General features: G+C 43.4%; 1 protein-coding gene and 1 long non-coding RNA gene across 4 annotated transcripts; one reads left to right on the forward strand and one right to left on the reverse strand.

The window, feature by feature from the left end:
* Positions 1–1011: 1011 nt before the first annotated feature.
* On the forward strand, positions 1012–2043 carry LOC138407843 (uncharacterized). Its single transcript, XR_011241164.1, has 2 exons — positions 1012–1862; positions 1905–2043. It is a non-coding gene; the product is annotated as an uncharacterized lncRNA (long non-coding RNA).
* On the reverse strand, positions 1377–13194 carry fus (FUS RNA binding protein). 3 transcript variants are annotated; one of them, XR_011241163.1, is made up of 16 exons: positions 13022–13194; positions 11902–11926; positions 11458–11636; positions 11191–11374; positions 10782–10999; positions 10215–10401; positions 8154–8188; positions 5636–5677; positions 5085–5194; positions 4539–4668; positions 4122–4220; positions 3720–3870; positions 3440–3537; positions 3173–3308; positions 2044–3012; positions 1377–1947 (listed from the first exon to the last, which is right to left on the reverse strand). XR_011241163.1 is itself a non-coding variant. In XM_020108450.2 (15 exons), exons 1-15 carry the CDS (start codon positions 13032–13034, stop codon positions 2973–2975), a joined length of 1647 nt encoding a protein of 548 aa, XP_019964009.2. In that variant the 5' UTR covers positions 13035–13194; the 3' UTR covers positions 1377–2972. The 3 variants fall into 3 exon arrangements, 2 of the variants coding, with proteins under 2 accessions (XP_019964009.2, XP_019964010.2); XM_020108450.2 differs by having other exon boundaries at positions 1377–3012; XM_020108451.2 differs by lacking the exons at positions 8154–8188; positions 10215–10401 and having other exon boundaries at positions 1377–3012.
* Between the last annotated feature and the right edge of the window lie 624 nt (positions 13195–13818).

Genomic DNA, 13818 nt, shown 5'->3' on the forward strand with positions numbered 1-13818 from the left:
CACTCCGCAGCTTTACGACGACATGAGGTTGATCTTGTGGAGACTCCTCCGTCTGATTCACGATTCACTTCCGAACATGAAGAAGAACCTGTGGCAGCTTCAGTTTGTCCAGTCTGGACCAGGGTTATTACAGTTAACGAAATCTAAAACTAGCATTGAAAAAATAATTTAGTTAACTGAAATATAAACGACAATGAACAATGCAAACTTAACTAAAACTAAACTGACTTGTAGATAAATTCAGCTTCGTTTCGTTTCCTCCCTCGATTACTTCCTGTCCTGCAGCTGATGGTTAAAGAATCGAGTCGATTCCTCAAAATAAAACTAAAACTAAATAAAAACTAAACTGAAACTACAAAATCACTTGTTGAACTAACTAAAACTGAACTGAAATAAAAAAGCAAACTGAAATACGAAATAAAAATAAAAACTAATGAAAATTTCAAATCTATAATAACCTGGACTAATGGAAAAAACATGGCCGCCTCCGTAGAGAGTATCCCCTCAATGTAGATATAAAGTATTTGAATATAAAGTAATTGAATATAAAGTATTTAAATATAAAGGGTCTTTTCGGGGGTAAAGAAAACTACAATTCAAACAGTTTAGATGAAACGAACTTGTGAAGACATGAGGAGGATTATTCATCATTAGATCTCTGGTCGTTCACCTGAATCTCACCGGAGCTTTAAGAACTGAATCTTTGTCGTTCAGCAGCAAAGTGTTTGCAGATCATCGATGTGATAAATGTGAGGGGGCGTGGCAGCCGAGAGAAAAGGCCTCAGGTCCATCGAATGCTTTCACTAATGATTTCACATTCTCGAGTGTTCCACAAGTACAACTATTAAAGTTGAAGAGGGTGAGAGTCTTTTCAAACCTGAGGACGAGATACACGACGCACTGAACATTAAACTAGCGGACTCAACAAAAAGTCCAAAAAACCAGTTCTGCACTGACGCTCGCTAACTTCAGATGAACGTATTTAAAATGAGCATTTTCAGGGTTTCAGACTTTTTAAATCTGAGTTCCACGTTTTATTACTTTAATGATCGTATGTTTGAAAAAGAATATGTGAACATTTACATTTAAAATACCAAAGTAAACAGATCTTAAATATTTTAACAAATTCAATTAGGCTGAAAATTCTGATTGTCGAGTTTTAGACTTAAAACAATGAAACAATCTTCTTCCTCCACTCACATTATTTTTATTAAAATTCTTTCACTGTTAGCTGGAATGTCGTTTATGAAATATTTGTTTCATGTGATGACTTTTTAAATCTCAAACATTCACAACGAGGTTCTTCTTAAACTCCACGAGTCATCAGCTCCGTCAGATTCCGAACAACACAAATGAAGTAAAAACCAGAGTCATCGTTTGGTTTTATCAACACTTTCTTTTGAAAACCAGCACATGTACTCTACAAAAACACCTTTCAGATTAAAACACAAGTTCAAGTTCTGTCTCAACACAAACCTGTGAAGAGGCCTCGTTTAAAATATCTGGACATTTTCTCCTGCGACAAACTCGAGCATCTCAAACATCCAATGAGATCGAGAAACGACGTCATGTGACGTGTTGTAATGTAAAAAATAAATAAATATGTACACAAACAAATAAATAAATACACAAAGAAACCAATGAAGTGTTAAACGAGAGTAAAAAGAAGAATTTAACAGAACAGAGCGAATGAAAGCAGAACGTGTTGAGGGATCAGGAGATTCTGAGGAAATACTGAACTGAAGTTTGATTGAGCAGCTTTGAATCGTCACTTTGGGTTTTAAAGTCTCAAACAAACAGATCGAATTAATCCGATCTCAATCTGTTGAAAATCAAAGAGTCGTCATTTGATGATAAAACACGTTGGAATTATTTGCCGTGATGTTGATTTTTTTTCTTCTCAGGTTTGAGTCCATGATGTTTCAGGAGAGCAGCTGAGTTTTGTTCCTGCCAAAGAAAAAAACTGTTTTGAGGAAAAGTGTTGAATGAAACTCGTAAAACTCTGGAACACGTCACTGAGAACGAGATCAGGAACATTTGTACCTGTTGAGTCAAACTTGAACAGGAAGTGATCGGCTGATCATTCCTCGGATCAGATTCTGGAGAACAGAGAACCAGTTTGAGACTTCAGTGAGATTTAAATGGAAACTTCGTTGAGGATCGTTTGAATCTCCTCGGCCTCAATGACTCACTGGTGATGACACGTCTCTGCTGAAGGTGCAGCGACGCCAGCAGCGGAACTTTTACGCCGAGTGACAATGAAAACAAACTCCGGTCATCACACAGCTTCTGACATCCCAGAGTCACTGAACTGGAAACAGATTAAATCCCTCGAGAAGGTCAAATGTTTGTTTACACTCCTGAATGACTCATCAGTCTGCGGAGCGTCTGACAGCTTCGAACAGGAAGTAGATCGTCTCCTCTGCTGCTGGTTGCTTAGCAACAGAAACCCCTCTGAAGGAGGAACGGTGATGGTGAAAAGTCAGAGCAGGGACGAGGTGGATCTGCTACCGACAGGAAGTGTGAGCGACGCTTTGTCTTCAAGAGTTCAAGAGAAAGAATATTGATAAAGTTTGAAGTGTTGAAATAAAAACGTCTTCGGGTCAGAGACATTAAATCTTCTGATGTCGTTAATGAGTTTCCAGCTGCTGAATAAAACTTCGTCAGACTCAAGATGGACTCAAATAAGTTCTTCTACTTCTTATGATGGAATCTGAAGCTGAGTTTGTTTTTCTAAACGAGGCCTCGCCGAGGAGGGGGAGGGGGAGGAGGAGGGGGGGGGGGGGGGGGGGGGGGAGGGGGAGGGGGAGGAGGTGAAAACACTGAGCGACACGAACAAGAACAAACACAAGAAACAGGGACAGTCACATTTTTCTACACACTGAGGGTCACTGTGAACAGAGGTGTGTCAGAGGTGTGGACAGGGACACACACTGTTCCTTGTGTTGAGGAGTCTGTCCTCGAAGGATGATTTAGTAGGGACGGCCCCGTCGCTCCTGTCTGTGGTCCCCCCTGAAACAAAAGGACATGAGACATCGTGTCACGTCAGGAAACTCTCAGCGTCACATAAACTTTGGTTAAATTAGCTGGAAACAGAATTCTGAACGTTTCATGTAATAAAAATTTAAAACGTTGACATCAAGGGTTCAAGTTTTTTTTGAGTGACTCTGACCTTGCGTCCATTTTGCCAGGGCCGTATCCTCCCCGATCGCCTCCTCGGCCCCCTCTGAAGCCCCCACGGTCGCCGCCACCTCGGCCCCTGAAGCCGCCGCGGTCAAACCCTCCTCTGCGCTCTCCTCCGTAACCTCCTGAGAGCAGAACGAGCAGAGAGCCTGTGATCCTTCTGTCCGCTCCTCCTCACACCTGACTTATTACTCTTTGTTATGTCGATTTCAAGTTTAAGAGAAATCAAGTAGAAAGCAAAATCAACATGTCCGACCTCGTTCCATCGGGGGCACCCCCCCAGCATCCTCTGGTTTCGGAGCCTTGCACTGGTTGCACTCATTTCTCCACGAGAAGTTCAGGTTGCCACAGTTACTGAGGAGAAAAGACAGCGATCAGAAAACACTCACAATAAAAATAAGATATCACGTAGAATAACGTACAAAAGACTTGAACTAAGATGATAAACAGAATTATTATTATTCTGTCGATGGTAGAAAATCTTTTTGTGAATTCATGAAACTGAACATATCAGTGAAAACCACATCCTGACTCACGGGTTCGAGCACTTCCAGTCTCCAGCTCTCTGCTGTCCCCCGCCACCACCTCCACTTCCCCCGCCTCCTCCTCCCCCGCCGCCGTTGCCGCCGTTGCCTCCTGGGAAACCTCCGCCTCGACCCCCCCCGAACCCTCCGTGGCCCATGGGCCCTTCAACGAGAAGAAACGCGACGGAGTGAGATCAGCAGCATGTGTGACTGACGTGTGTCCGTCACATGAGTTTGTGAAGTTGAATCTACAGAAGCTGCTTCTTCATCGCTCGTACTTTAAATAATGAGACGAGAAGAGAAACTGAACAACACAACAACACAACTGAGGCGTGAAGGGACAAACTGAACTTTGTGTCAAATGAGACAAAAAACATCTCGTCCAAAATACCAACGTTTAAAAAATGTCCTCACCTCCTCGTCCGCGACCCCCCCTCATTCCCCCTCGGCCTCCGAAGTCGGCTCTGCGAGTGGCGAAGGAAACTTTGAGAGGATTTCCATTGAAGTCTTTACCTGGAGAGAAGAGTGAAGACGTGAGACGCTCGAACACGACTCAAGACAAACTGAGAGACTGAAGTTTTTAACAACCAGAGTTTATCTCAAAGGTTCAGCAGGAAACTTTAAAACATGAAGAACAGATTCTGGTTCAGGAAGCAGAGGATCATGGGTAATATCCAGTCTCTCAACACACTGAGACTTTGTTTTTCGTCACTCAGAGACCAACAGAATTAATGACCACGTGTGGCTGCAGGGGGCGCTGCTGCTTTAGTATCATCTGCTTCCGTTTGATTCCTAAACTACAACCTCGATAAAAATCTAATGAGGACGAACCATCAAACCAGTCGATGGCAGCTTTAGCTGAGGGGGGGTCGTCAAAAGAAACGGTGGCCTCTCCTTTCAGCTTTCCCGTCTCTCTGTCTGTGTACAGGTTGATCATGGGAAGACCCGTCTTCTTGTTGACCTGGAGACAAAACAGATTGATCACATGACACGAAGACGTTTTTCTGATAAGAGAGGATGAGTCCAGATCAGATTTATACAGAGGACAGTGGACGACACAAGGTCCAGCCCCAAAAACCAACAAATACACATTCCACTTATTTATTGATCCTTCAATCTGTTGAACGTGACTTTTTCAATCAATCAGAATCTGAAAACTCTCAGTTCAAGATTCTGGAAATTATCATTTTAATGTAAAAGTTTTGTTTTTTTCTCCAAAGTCTGAGCCTCAAATCTGTTTGATCGACTTTGGTAAAATACAAACTCATATTTCACTAATACGTATATTTTCTGGAGCCAAGACTCCATGTAGTACTACACTCCATGTAGTACTACACTCCATGTCGTACTCTATCTCATGAACATGTTGGAACTGACCTTAATGATTCCAATCTGCTTAAAAAAGTCGGCCACTGACTCGACGGTGTAGTCGTCGCCCAGGCCTTGTACGAAGATGGTGTTATTGTCAGAGTTGTCCTGGTCCTGCACTGTGGACAGACAACATGTTCAGGACGACTCTCCTGTTAACGTCTCGTCTACACTCTCACTGTGGCGTTAAAGACACGCTCATTGATTTGATGCCACTTTGAGCAGCAGAGCGACGTGAAGACATCTGATGAAAGTCATCTCTGATCCTCCCGCTCGAGTGTGTCCACATCAAGTGTTTGGACCAGCGAGCCTCGTCCCTCTGTCCCCCCAGCGTTTGTCAGAGGCCTGGTTCAGGACCTGCACCTCCACGTCTCACAGCTCAAACACAGACTGAATCATTGTGAACATTTATCTCGCAGGACAACGAAGCAACGATATCGAGGACAGACGCAGCCATCTTCTGAGCAGAGCGGTGGAAACGTGGAGGAGGGACTGAAGTCACATGATTGGCTGAAAAATATCCAGTGTGTGTGAGTGTGTTAGAAACAAATGAAACTCACTGAAGCCGGGTCCTCCATGTCCATGTCCCGAGTCTCTTGGTCCTTGAGAGGACAAAAGAACACAACAACACGTCATTTGTGGAAAACAACACAAACGAACATGCCACAGACTGTGCACTGATTTTCTTCCCACCAGAACAGAACCAGCTCTCAGACTAAACTCTGCACGTCTGGGTTCTTTCTACTGTCATCACATCATCTTGTCTCTTAATGAGAAGCTTTCAAGTCATGAAACAAGACCATTCACATTACTGACATACTGAGCCTCAGGACACCCACCGCTGTTCTCACCATGTCGTTACACAGGCTTCAGTCGTCTCATAGCGTCAGTCTGACACCTCACGCAGCCGCTCGTTAATCTTTCATGGTCACAAGTCGAAGCACTTGTGTTGATGCATGTCTTCCTTGTCTAACAACCATTTCCTTTCCATTAAACATGGAACCTAATCAAAAGTACGTCAACGTGTTTGTTTCGTGCAGTTAAATGTGTGTCGTGTCTCCGGTGGTGACTTACTGTGATGTTAAATGTATGAACTTTTACTTTTTGTTACCTGTGAGTTTGTGAGTGCAGCTGCTACACAAACCTAAATCAGATGCTGCTCTGACAAGAGAAGAATCATCTCTCACAAACTCAACCGGCTCCTGAGACCAAGTCCAACCCGTTGAAACACAATCTGTTTTTGAGTAAGTGTACGTTCCTCTGACACGGTAATCCGTGTCATTCATTCCAGTGTCTACTTCAGTTTCCACAGGGCTTTACAAAGAATGGTTGGGAAATGTACCGACATACATCGTGGGATTAAGAACACCGTGTTTGTCGTTCTGAGAATTCTTTGTGGTCACGTACAGTTACGCATCGTTTCATTCCAACACGTGTTCTTTCCGAGGTCAACAAGTTGGTGTGTAAAGTCCCGTCAGCGTGAAGACACTGGATTTACCGGAGCTTCAGGAAGTGACCTTCCTTATTTGAAAACAAACTTATTGTCAGAGGTTAATAAGTTATCAGAAGCCACGCCCCCTCACATCAACACTGAAGCGACTCATTGTCCAAACAACACATTTTTTTCCGTGACAGTGACGAATGTCCACAGGCACCAGAGTCCCCGAGATTTCACAACTCAATTCCACTTAGTGATTGATTTATTCATTTCAGGCTCCACCCTTTCTTACCGTTCTGCATTGTCACAATAAAGTTTATTTTTTATACGATCACAGTCAGCGACCGTGTTTTCCTCGTGTTATTTCAGTCGTTCGTTGGAGTTGTAAACTTTATGTCCGCTCCTCGTCGTGGAGGTTGTGTTTCCATCGTTTCTTTGTTTGTTGAACGGATTTTCTTTCCCCTCGGTGGAAAGACGAGCTACACAACCCGTTCACTTTGGATTCGATCAAAGTGACGAAACCACTTTAACTTTTAGTGACACTCTCTGAAACTCTTTATGAAAGGAAATCTGACATGTGAAGAAACTGTCTGAAACAAAAACCAGTGTGTGTGGAACCATTGGCAGCGGTTTCTCTCTCAGTCCTTCTGGGTAATGTTCATGTTATAATTTAAAATGGATCAGCTCATTGAGACTCTCTACGTGTCCTCATGTCACCTGCTGATTTTAAGAAATGAATAAAAGCAACTTCAAACTGAACGGTTTGAATGTAAATGTCAAACATCTCTGTCCCATCCAGGAGCAAACCTTCAGTCGTAAACGTAGAACACGCAGTGATTCAAAGTAAATATCACGTGTGCTCAACCTTTGGGTTTACTTCACCCGAACAACAGACTGAGTCATGTGGTCAGTCCTTATTTCAGATGGTCTTTGTGTTTCAGATGAATCATTGAGTTGTTGAAAAACCTCAAACTTTCCTGGTGTTTGCAGTACACACAGTACACACAGTACACACAGTACCATGTCAAGTTACTGGTACTTGATAATGTTACACCGGTTTACATTTAAACCAGTTTTCACCATCCAACACTCATCTTTGTGTGAAATCTGAATCACAGGACATTTCCCCTGCTTCTTGTTGTTGTTGTTGTTGTTCAGTTCAAGCTACGGAGAGTTTCCTCCTCTCGTCTCTTTTGCTCGTAGACGCGGCACCGAGTCCGAGGTCTTAAGACGAAAGCACCTGAACACCCATTGGATTCAAACACCTTCAGATTCTAACAGCACGGATACGAGAGGTAAGAAGAAGACGTGTGAAAGTGACCGGATGACTCCCTCTGCTGCGCCTCACTTCACACTGTCAGCTCTTCACAACACTCGGGAAGTAACACAAACCAGAAGACGCCTGTTATTACCACAGTGAGTGTGACTCACTATTCATATTTACGTCCAGCAGCTGGAGCGAGTGTCTCATCGTCCTCTGAGATAATCTGCTGCAGTGATTAAGTGTAATTGTCTTCGTCCTCAGGTTACTCAAACAGCACACAGGTAAATCAGCACAGCTCTGTGTTTGGAGTGTGACCTCTGACCCCTCTTCAAACTCAACAAACCTCTTTGCTCAAGTGTTTTTTTTAATCACTTACCACCAAACTTATTGAATCCTCCACGATCGCCCATTCTGATGAAGAGGGAGAAAGAAACGACTCACATTGAAGGCTGGTGCTGACAGCGATTTCTCTCACTGGGTTGTGGGTAACCTTCACTCTCAGTCTCTTCATTAACCCCACCCCTTCTTCATCTGAACCCCTACTTCATATTGTCCATGTCTCCTGAGTAAACCTCCGAGGACAACAGGCCACTTTAAAGACCTTGTCTTTATTTGTGTAAAAGCAACGGAAATTTGCCGTTTTTACCCCCAAAAATTTCTACCAAGTCGTTTAGCAACGTGTACGTTCCCATTCTATTTCATCACACAACTTGGTTTTGTGTCAATTAACCAACCCAAACATTAAGATGTTGATTTCTTTTCTTTTATTACGTCTTAGGTAACTTTTCCAGAAATGCAGCAAATCCCCAAACAGGTTTTGTTTTCAGCTTTTATCACGACCACCCAAACTATTAGTATTTTAAATGATTAATCATTCCATCTACGAGAGGACTGTTTACTGTCTGGTGACTTCCCCCATTTCTCCATTTCCCAAAAGACGTTTTAAGAGCAGAAAGCCAGCGTGGAGAGAAGGTAAAAGCCTAGGAGAAGATTCAAAGATTGATTAAAGCAGAGTATGACACAGTGATCCGTCAGGGCTGCTCGGACAGGAGGCGCCAACAGGTGAGACAGGCAGGTGATGGTGATGTCTTGTGGTGTGTTAGTGTGTAAGTGTGTGTGTGTGTGTGTGTGTAGGCCCTTTACTTGCCATGGAAACACAACTCGGTCTGTTCTTGTATATAAAAATTGCTTTGGACATCTCAGTGTGTAGAGTTGTTGTGCAGTATTCAATGAATTAGGAAAAGTATATAAAAATAAGCAGCTGTACTTTGTGTTTAATTGTCTTCAGTCTACATTTTAACACTTGCTCAGTTTGTCCCTTTTTATAAATGACACAATAAACTTCATTATACTGGGATAAGACCCACAGGTTGTACCAGGACACACGCTGCAGTGACAGACTGTGAATAAAGACGGACGACAAGTCTCCACTTCCTCCCATTGTACAAAAGAAAGAAGCTGAAATGCTCTGGATATGTGTGACACCTCGCCTCAGCATCCAAGTTTTACCAGCGAGTTCAGTTCAGAGTTTTTAAGTCTGATACCAGGGATTTAAAAATGTTGTGTGACATGAGCTCAAGATCTGGACACAAACGCTTGTCTCTGTTTGTCTCTGCTTGTCTCTGTTTGTCTCTGTTTGTCTCTGTTTGTCTCTGTTTGTCTCTGCTTGTCTCTGTTTGTCTCTGTTTGTCTCTGCTGCCGTGTTCCTGAGTACAGCATCACCAGATGAAAATAAAATGTAGATTATTAGTATAATATATTTTACTGTGTAGGAAAATGCGACAAACTGATGTTTTCTAAATCATTAAACGGTAATAAAATGTTTTCAGTGGCAGTCTGTTGATAATATTATCATATATAATATATATAATCAGGACATGACGTCTCTCTCTGTCAGAGCACAGAATCTTTTTTTAGTAAGAAACATCGGGATCAGTTTTCTTACCCCTGAATTATTTGGTGCAGAATCCGAACTGATGATATTTCTATCATGAGTTTGTTTTAATTTTGAAACTAAAATAATCTCCGTCCACACTAACACACCTGAACACACATGTCACGTACACTGGTCGTGTGGTGTAGACAGGAAGTAGATTGTCTCCTCTGCAGTTGGTTGTTAGTTACACAAAATACTACAAACGAGGAACAGTGATGGTGAACAGTCAGAGCAGGGATTTCTTTTCCTGGAGCGATGAGGAGGAGGAACTGTTACTGACAGGAAGTGTTGATAAGAACCAAGTGGACCTGGGATTGTTTTTACTCGAGAATGTAGGCATTGTTTCACACCAACACAAACCTGTGGCCACACGTTTAACAACACCCAGTCTCTTACTTTCTCTCACTTCCACGTGTAACCAAAGACATTTTCATGCATCTCTACTCAGATTAACAAAACTCTCTTCTTCCAGGAGACCTGGGTGATGTTTTACACACTTACCCCATGCCTCCTCTTCCTCTTGGTCCACCTCGCCCACCTCTGTCAAAACCACGATCATATCCGCCACCACCCCGACCTCCAAATCCACCGCCGCGACCCCTGCCGCCGCGACCATCCTGCCCCCCGTAGCCTCCGTCAGGACCACTGTATCCGCCTTCACTCATCGGTGGGCTGTCGCCTCCGTATCCTGAGACAAAGTTGTGACAGTCAGACCTCGTGTTCTTTAAGATTGTGTGACACACGTTCTGGACGCCCTCACTGGTTTGAACAATAAATAGCTTCGGTGTAATGTTTAGTTTGGTTTATTGTCCCAGCTGCTTAAGATGAGCTGCAGTCGGGAACACGTTTCTTTGGATCTACTTCTTCGTAGATGTACTTGTTTTTTTTAAAGGTCATATCCTGAACGCTCCGGACGTTCATTGAAAAAGGCTGAAGAGAAGAACAAGAGGAAGAACCTTTAATATCAGACTCTTCTCATGTGCGTCCAGATCCCAGTCATGAGTTCAGGAGGCAGAAACTTTCTCTACATTTAAGGTTGGACTTTAAAAACTTGAATCTATTTCTCACCTCCACTTTGTCCATACTGGCTCTGCTGACTGTAGCTCTGTGGAGGGGGGGGGTTGTAGCTCGGAGGCTGGTTGTAGTGACCTCCTCCATGTTGGGGTGGTTGTTGATGGCTTCCGCCATATCCACCGGTCTGACCTCCACCGCTCCCGTAACCACCCCCACTCTGCCCACCACCGGGAGGCTGGTTGTAGGGCGGGGCCTGGGAGTTCCCCTCGTAGCTGTTGGAGAAAGAAAACACTGAAACCTGTGCACGTCTTGGCTCCGCAGCAGCTTCGGAGAGGAACTCTGTTCTATAGGTTTGTGTCAACCTCGTGTTCTTTACAGAATAAAATGTTGTCCAGGAGGATCTGATCAAATGTGGCTAAATCTTGGTTATTTCAAAGTAAAAGCAGCAGAAGGCGATGCTTACCCGGCAGAGGAGGAGGACGGTGGCTGCTGCTGGCTGTAACCAGAGAAGGAGGACTGCTGGTTGTAGCTCATGTTCGAGGGCTGGCTGCTGCTGCTGCTGCTGTAGCCTCCAGAGCTGTAGGACTGACTGGAATGATTATAACCACCACCCCCACCCTGGTTAGAGGGGGGAGAACCGTATCCATCTGGGAGGAAGCAGAAGACATGACAGGCTGTTAAATTCAACACCACCACCACAAGGTCTGAAGATCAGTGACGGAGTCGGTACCTGACGGAGGTTGACCATAGCTGCCGTATCCTCCCTGGTTGTAGGATCCAGAGCTGCTGTCAGAGCCTTGGTTGTAGCCTCCGTATCCCTGCTGGCTGTAGCTCTGACCAGAGGACTGACCGTAGCCCTGGTTAGCACCTCCACCACCTCCTCCTCCTCCTCCACCATAGGAGCCATAGCTGCAAGTGGTTAAAAACAAGCACCTCATTTAACAAGATATAAGAATTAAATCATTTTCATTGTATTTAGATTCTTTACTTTAGAATGTGAACTCATCAAGATCCCAACGATTAAACAGTTTTAAGACAATTTAAGAATGTTTGTATGATATAAGTGTCTTGATCGTTTCGAGATAACAATAATAAATCCAACAGTATATATAAAAACGTAGTGACACAAACGTGTGAGAAACCTTTATGATTGGATGAGTGTTGTAATACTTACCCCTGAGAAGATGTTTGGGAATAATCTGTGGAATAAAGAAAAAGAAGTGTCAACATTATAAAGTACAACACATTATGTTTTCAAAACCAATTCATGAAACAGAGACTGACTCAAACTTGATTCACGAGCTTCTTGTCAACAAAACAGAACTCGTGTTACAGATGTGACAATCAGGTGACACACGTTCCACATGTGGAGAATTTACCTCTGATAAAAAGAACGGACTCGAAATGCTCAGCAGTCACACACACACACACACACACACACACACACACACAGAATAAATGAAAAGGATGAAATCATCGGACTGAATGAACATTTGTTCCAATCTGACAGAGAAGAGGCTGTGACACAGAGCAACACTGTCTTCTGATGCTCTAAGATTGAATCTCTGTTCAGTTGTACGATGCACCTGCTGTGTTTACACTTTGATTACTGACTCAATCACAGGTCGATTAAAGCACAGACCTCATGTGCATCTGTCTGTCTGTCTCTCTGTTTATTTATTTATCTGTCTGTTTATCTATCTATCTGTCTGTATGTTTATTTATTTATCTGTCTGTCTGTATGTTTATTTATTTATCTATCTGTTTATTTATCTATCTGTCTGTTTATTTATTTATCTGTTTATCTATCTGTCTGTATGTTTATTTATTTATCTATCTGTTTATCGGTCTGTTTATTTATTTATCTATCTGTCTGTATGTTTATTTATTTATCTATCTGTTTATTTATCTATCTGTCTGTCTGTCTGTCTTCATTATCTAATGTCTTCTTGAGACGTGTCTCGGTTTCAAACCGGGACAATCTAAAAACAGATTGAAACACTAATGTCTTCATAACAACAGACACATCCGAACAGTGGGAGCCGCCATCACTGACCGGGTCAGTGGCTCAAGTGTCCCGGCAGAGCAGATTCAAGCTAGGCTAGGCTAAGCTAGGCTAAGCTAGGCTCCATGCTAAGTGCCCGGAGTCGCTGATGTTTCCTGAATCTCTCGACACACGCACAATTAGCAGCTAGCTAATAACCAGCGCTTAGCACTGGGTGCTAACGAACAGCTGGTCCCGGTTCGTCCCCACGTTAGCAGCTAGCTCCTCGGAGCGGGTCACCGTGTCTCACCGTTAGACGCCATGTTGGATCGGTTCTGTTGTTTCGCCGTCGCTGGACCTGCTGCTGCAGCTTCTCCTCTGACCGCAGGGGGCGCTGCGCTGAGCTGGGGCTCTTCTTCTTCTGTCAAACCAGCTCGTAGGCGCGTCACCGCCACCTGCTGGAGTGTGGAGCAGGAGCTTGGCAGCAAACTAAATTAAGTGAAAGTATTTTATTAGAGGACATTGATTTTAAATCCCAGGGTTAGGATTTCCTCCTTGTGTGATCAATAAAAGTAGTTTTTTTTTTTTTAAAGTTAAAGTTTTGTGACATGTCGTCGTTAAAGTTTTGATTCGTCCATGTCTCGTACTTCTACGATCACATGACTAGTTTGTTAAAGGTCACATAAGGATGTTGATCCTCAGATATTCAAAGTATTAGTGAAATATTCCGGTTAATATTCATCATAAGCATCTGTTTTACTGTCTGGACCTGACGCTTGTGTCGTCTGCAGATGAATAGAAACAGACGACTGATCCAGGAGAGCGACGGGAGACAGACAGCACCGCACTCAGACTCAACTAACACACATCACCACAATAATACATTATGACTGACAGCTGCTGACTGCACAGTAAAACATGGCACTTATCGACTCCTCTGGTCTATTGATGCTGATCTTTGCAGTGAAAGTACAGAAATAAATTGGACTGTGTTGTATTTTAAATATTCTCAAATGATCTGCCTCTCTTGGACTCAGGATGTCACCGGACGTCTTCTTCTGAGAACAGAGCTGCAGGGCAGCTGTTACGTTAGCCTCGGTTATACAA

This window comes from Paralichthys olivaceus, chromosome 5 (assembly GCF_024713975.1).
Source record: "Paralichthys olivaceus isolate ysfri-2021 chromosome 5, ASM2471397v2, whole genome shotgun sequence".
In the NCBI taxonomy this organism is placed as follows: Eukaryota; Metazoa; Chordata; class Actinopteri; order Pleuronectiformes; family Paralichthyidae; genus Paralichthys; species Paralichthys olivaceus.

Excerpts from the sequence above, each read along its gene's own strand:
- fus (XM_020108450.2), bottom strand. Across the intron at positions 5,678-8,153 it reads AGGATTCAATAAGTTTGGTG|GACCAAGAGACTCGGGACAT; the intron begins GTAAGTGATTAA and ends TGTCCTCTCAAG. Across the intron at positions 4,669-5,084 it reads AGCAGATTGGAATCATTAAG|GTCAACAAGAAGACGGGTCT; the intron begins GTCAGTTCCAAC and ends TTTTGTCTCCAG.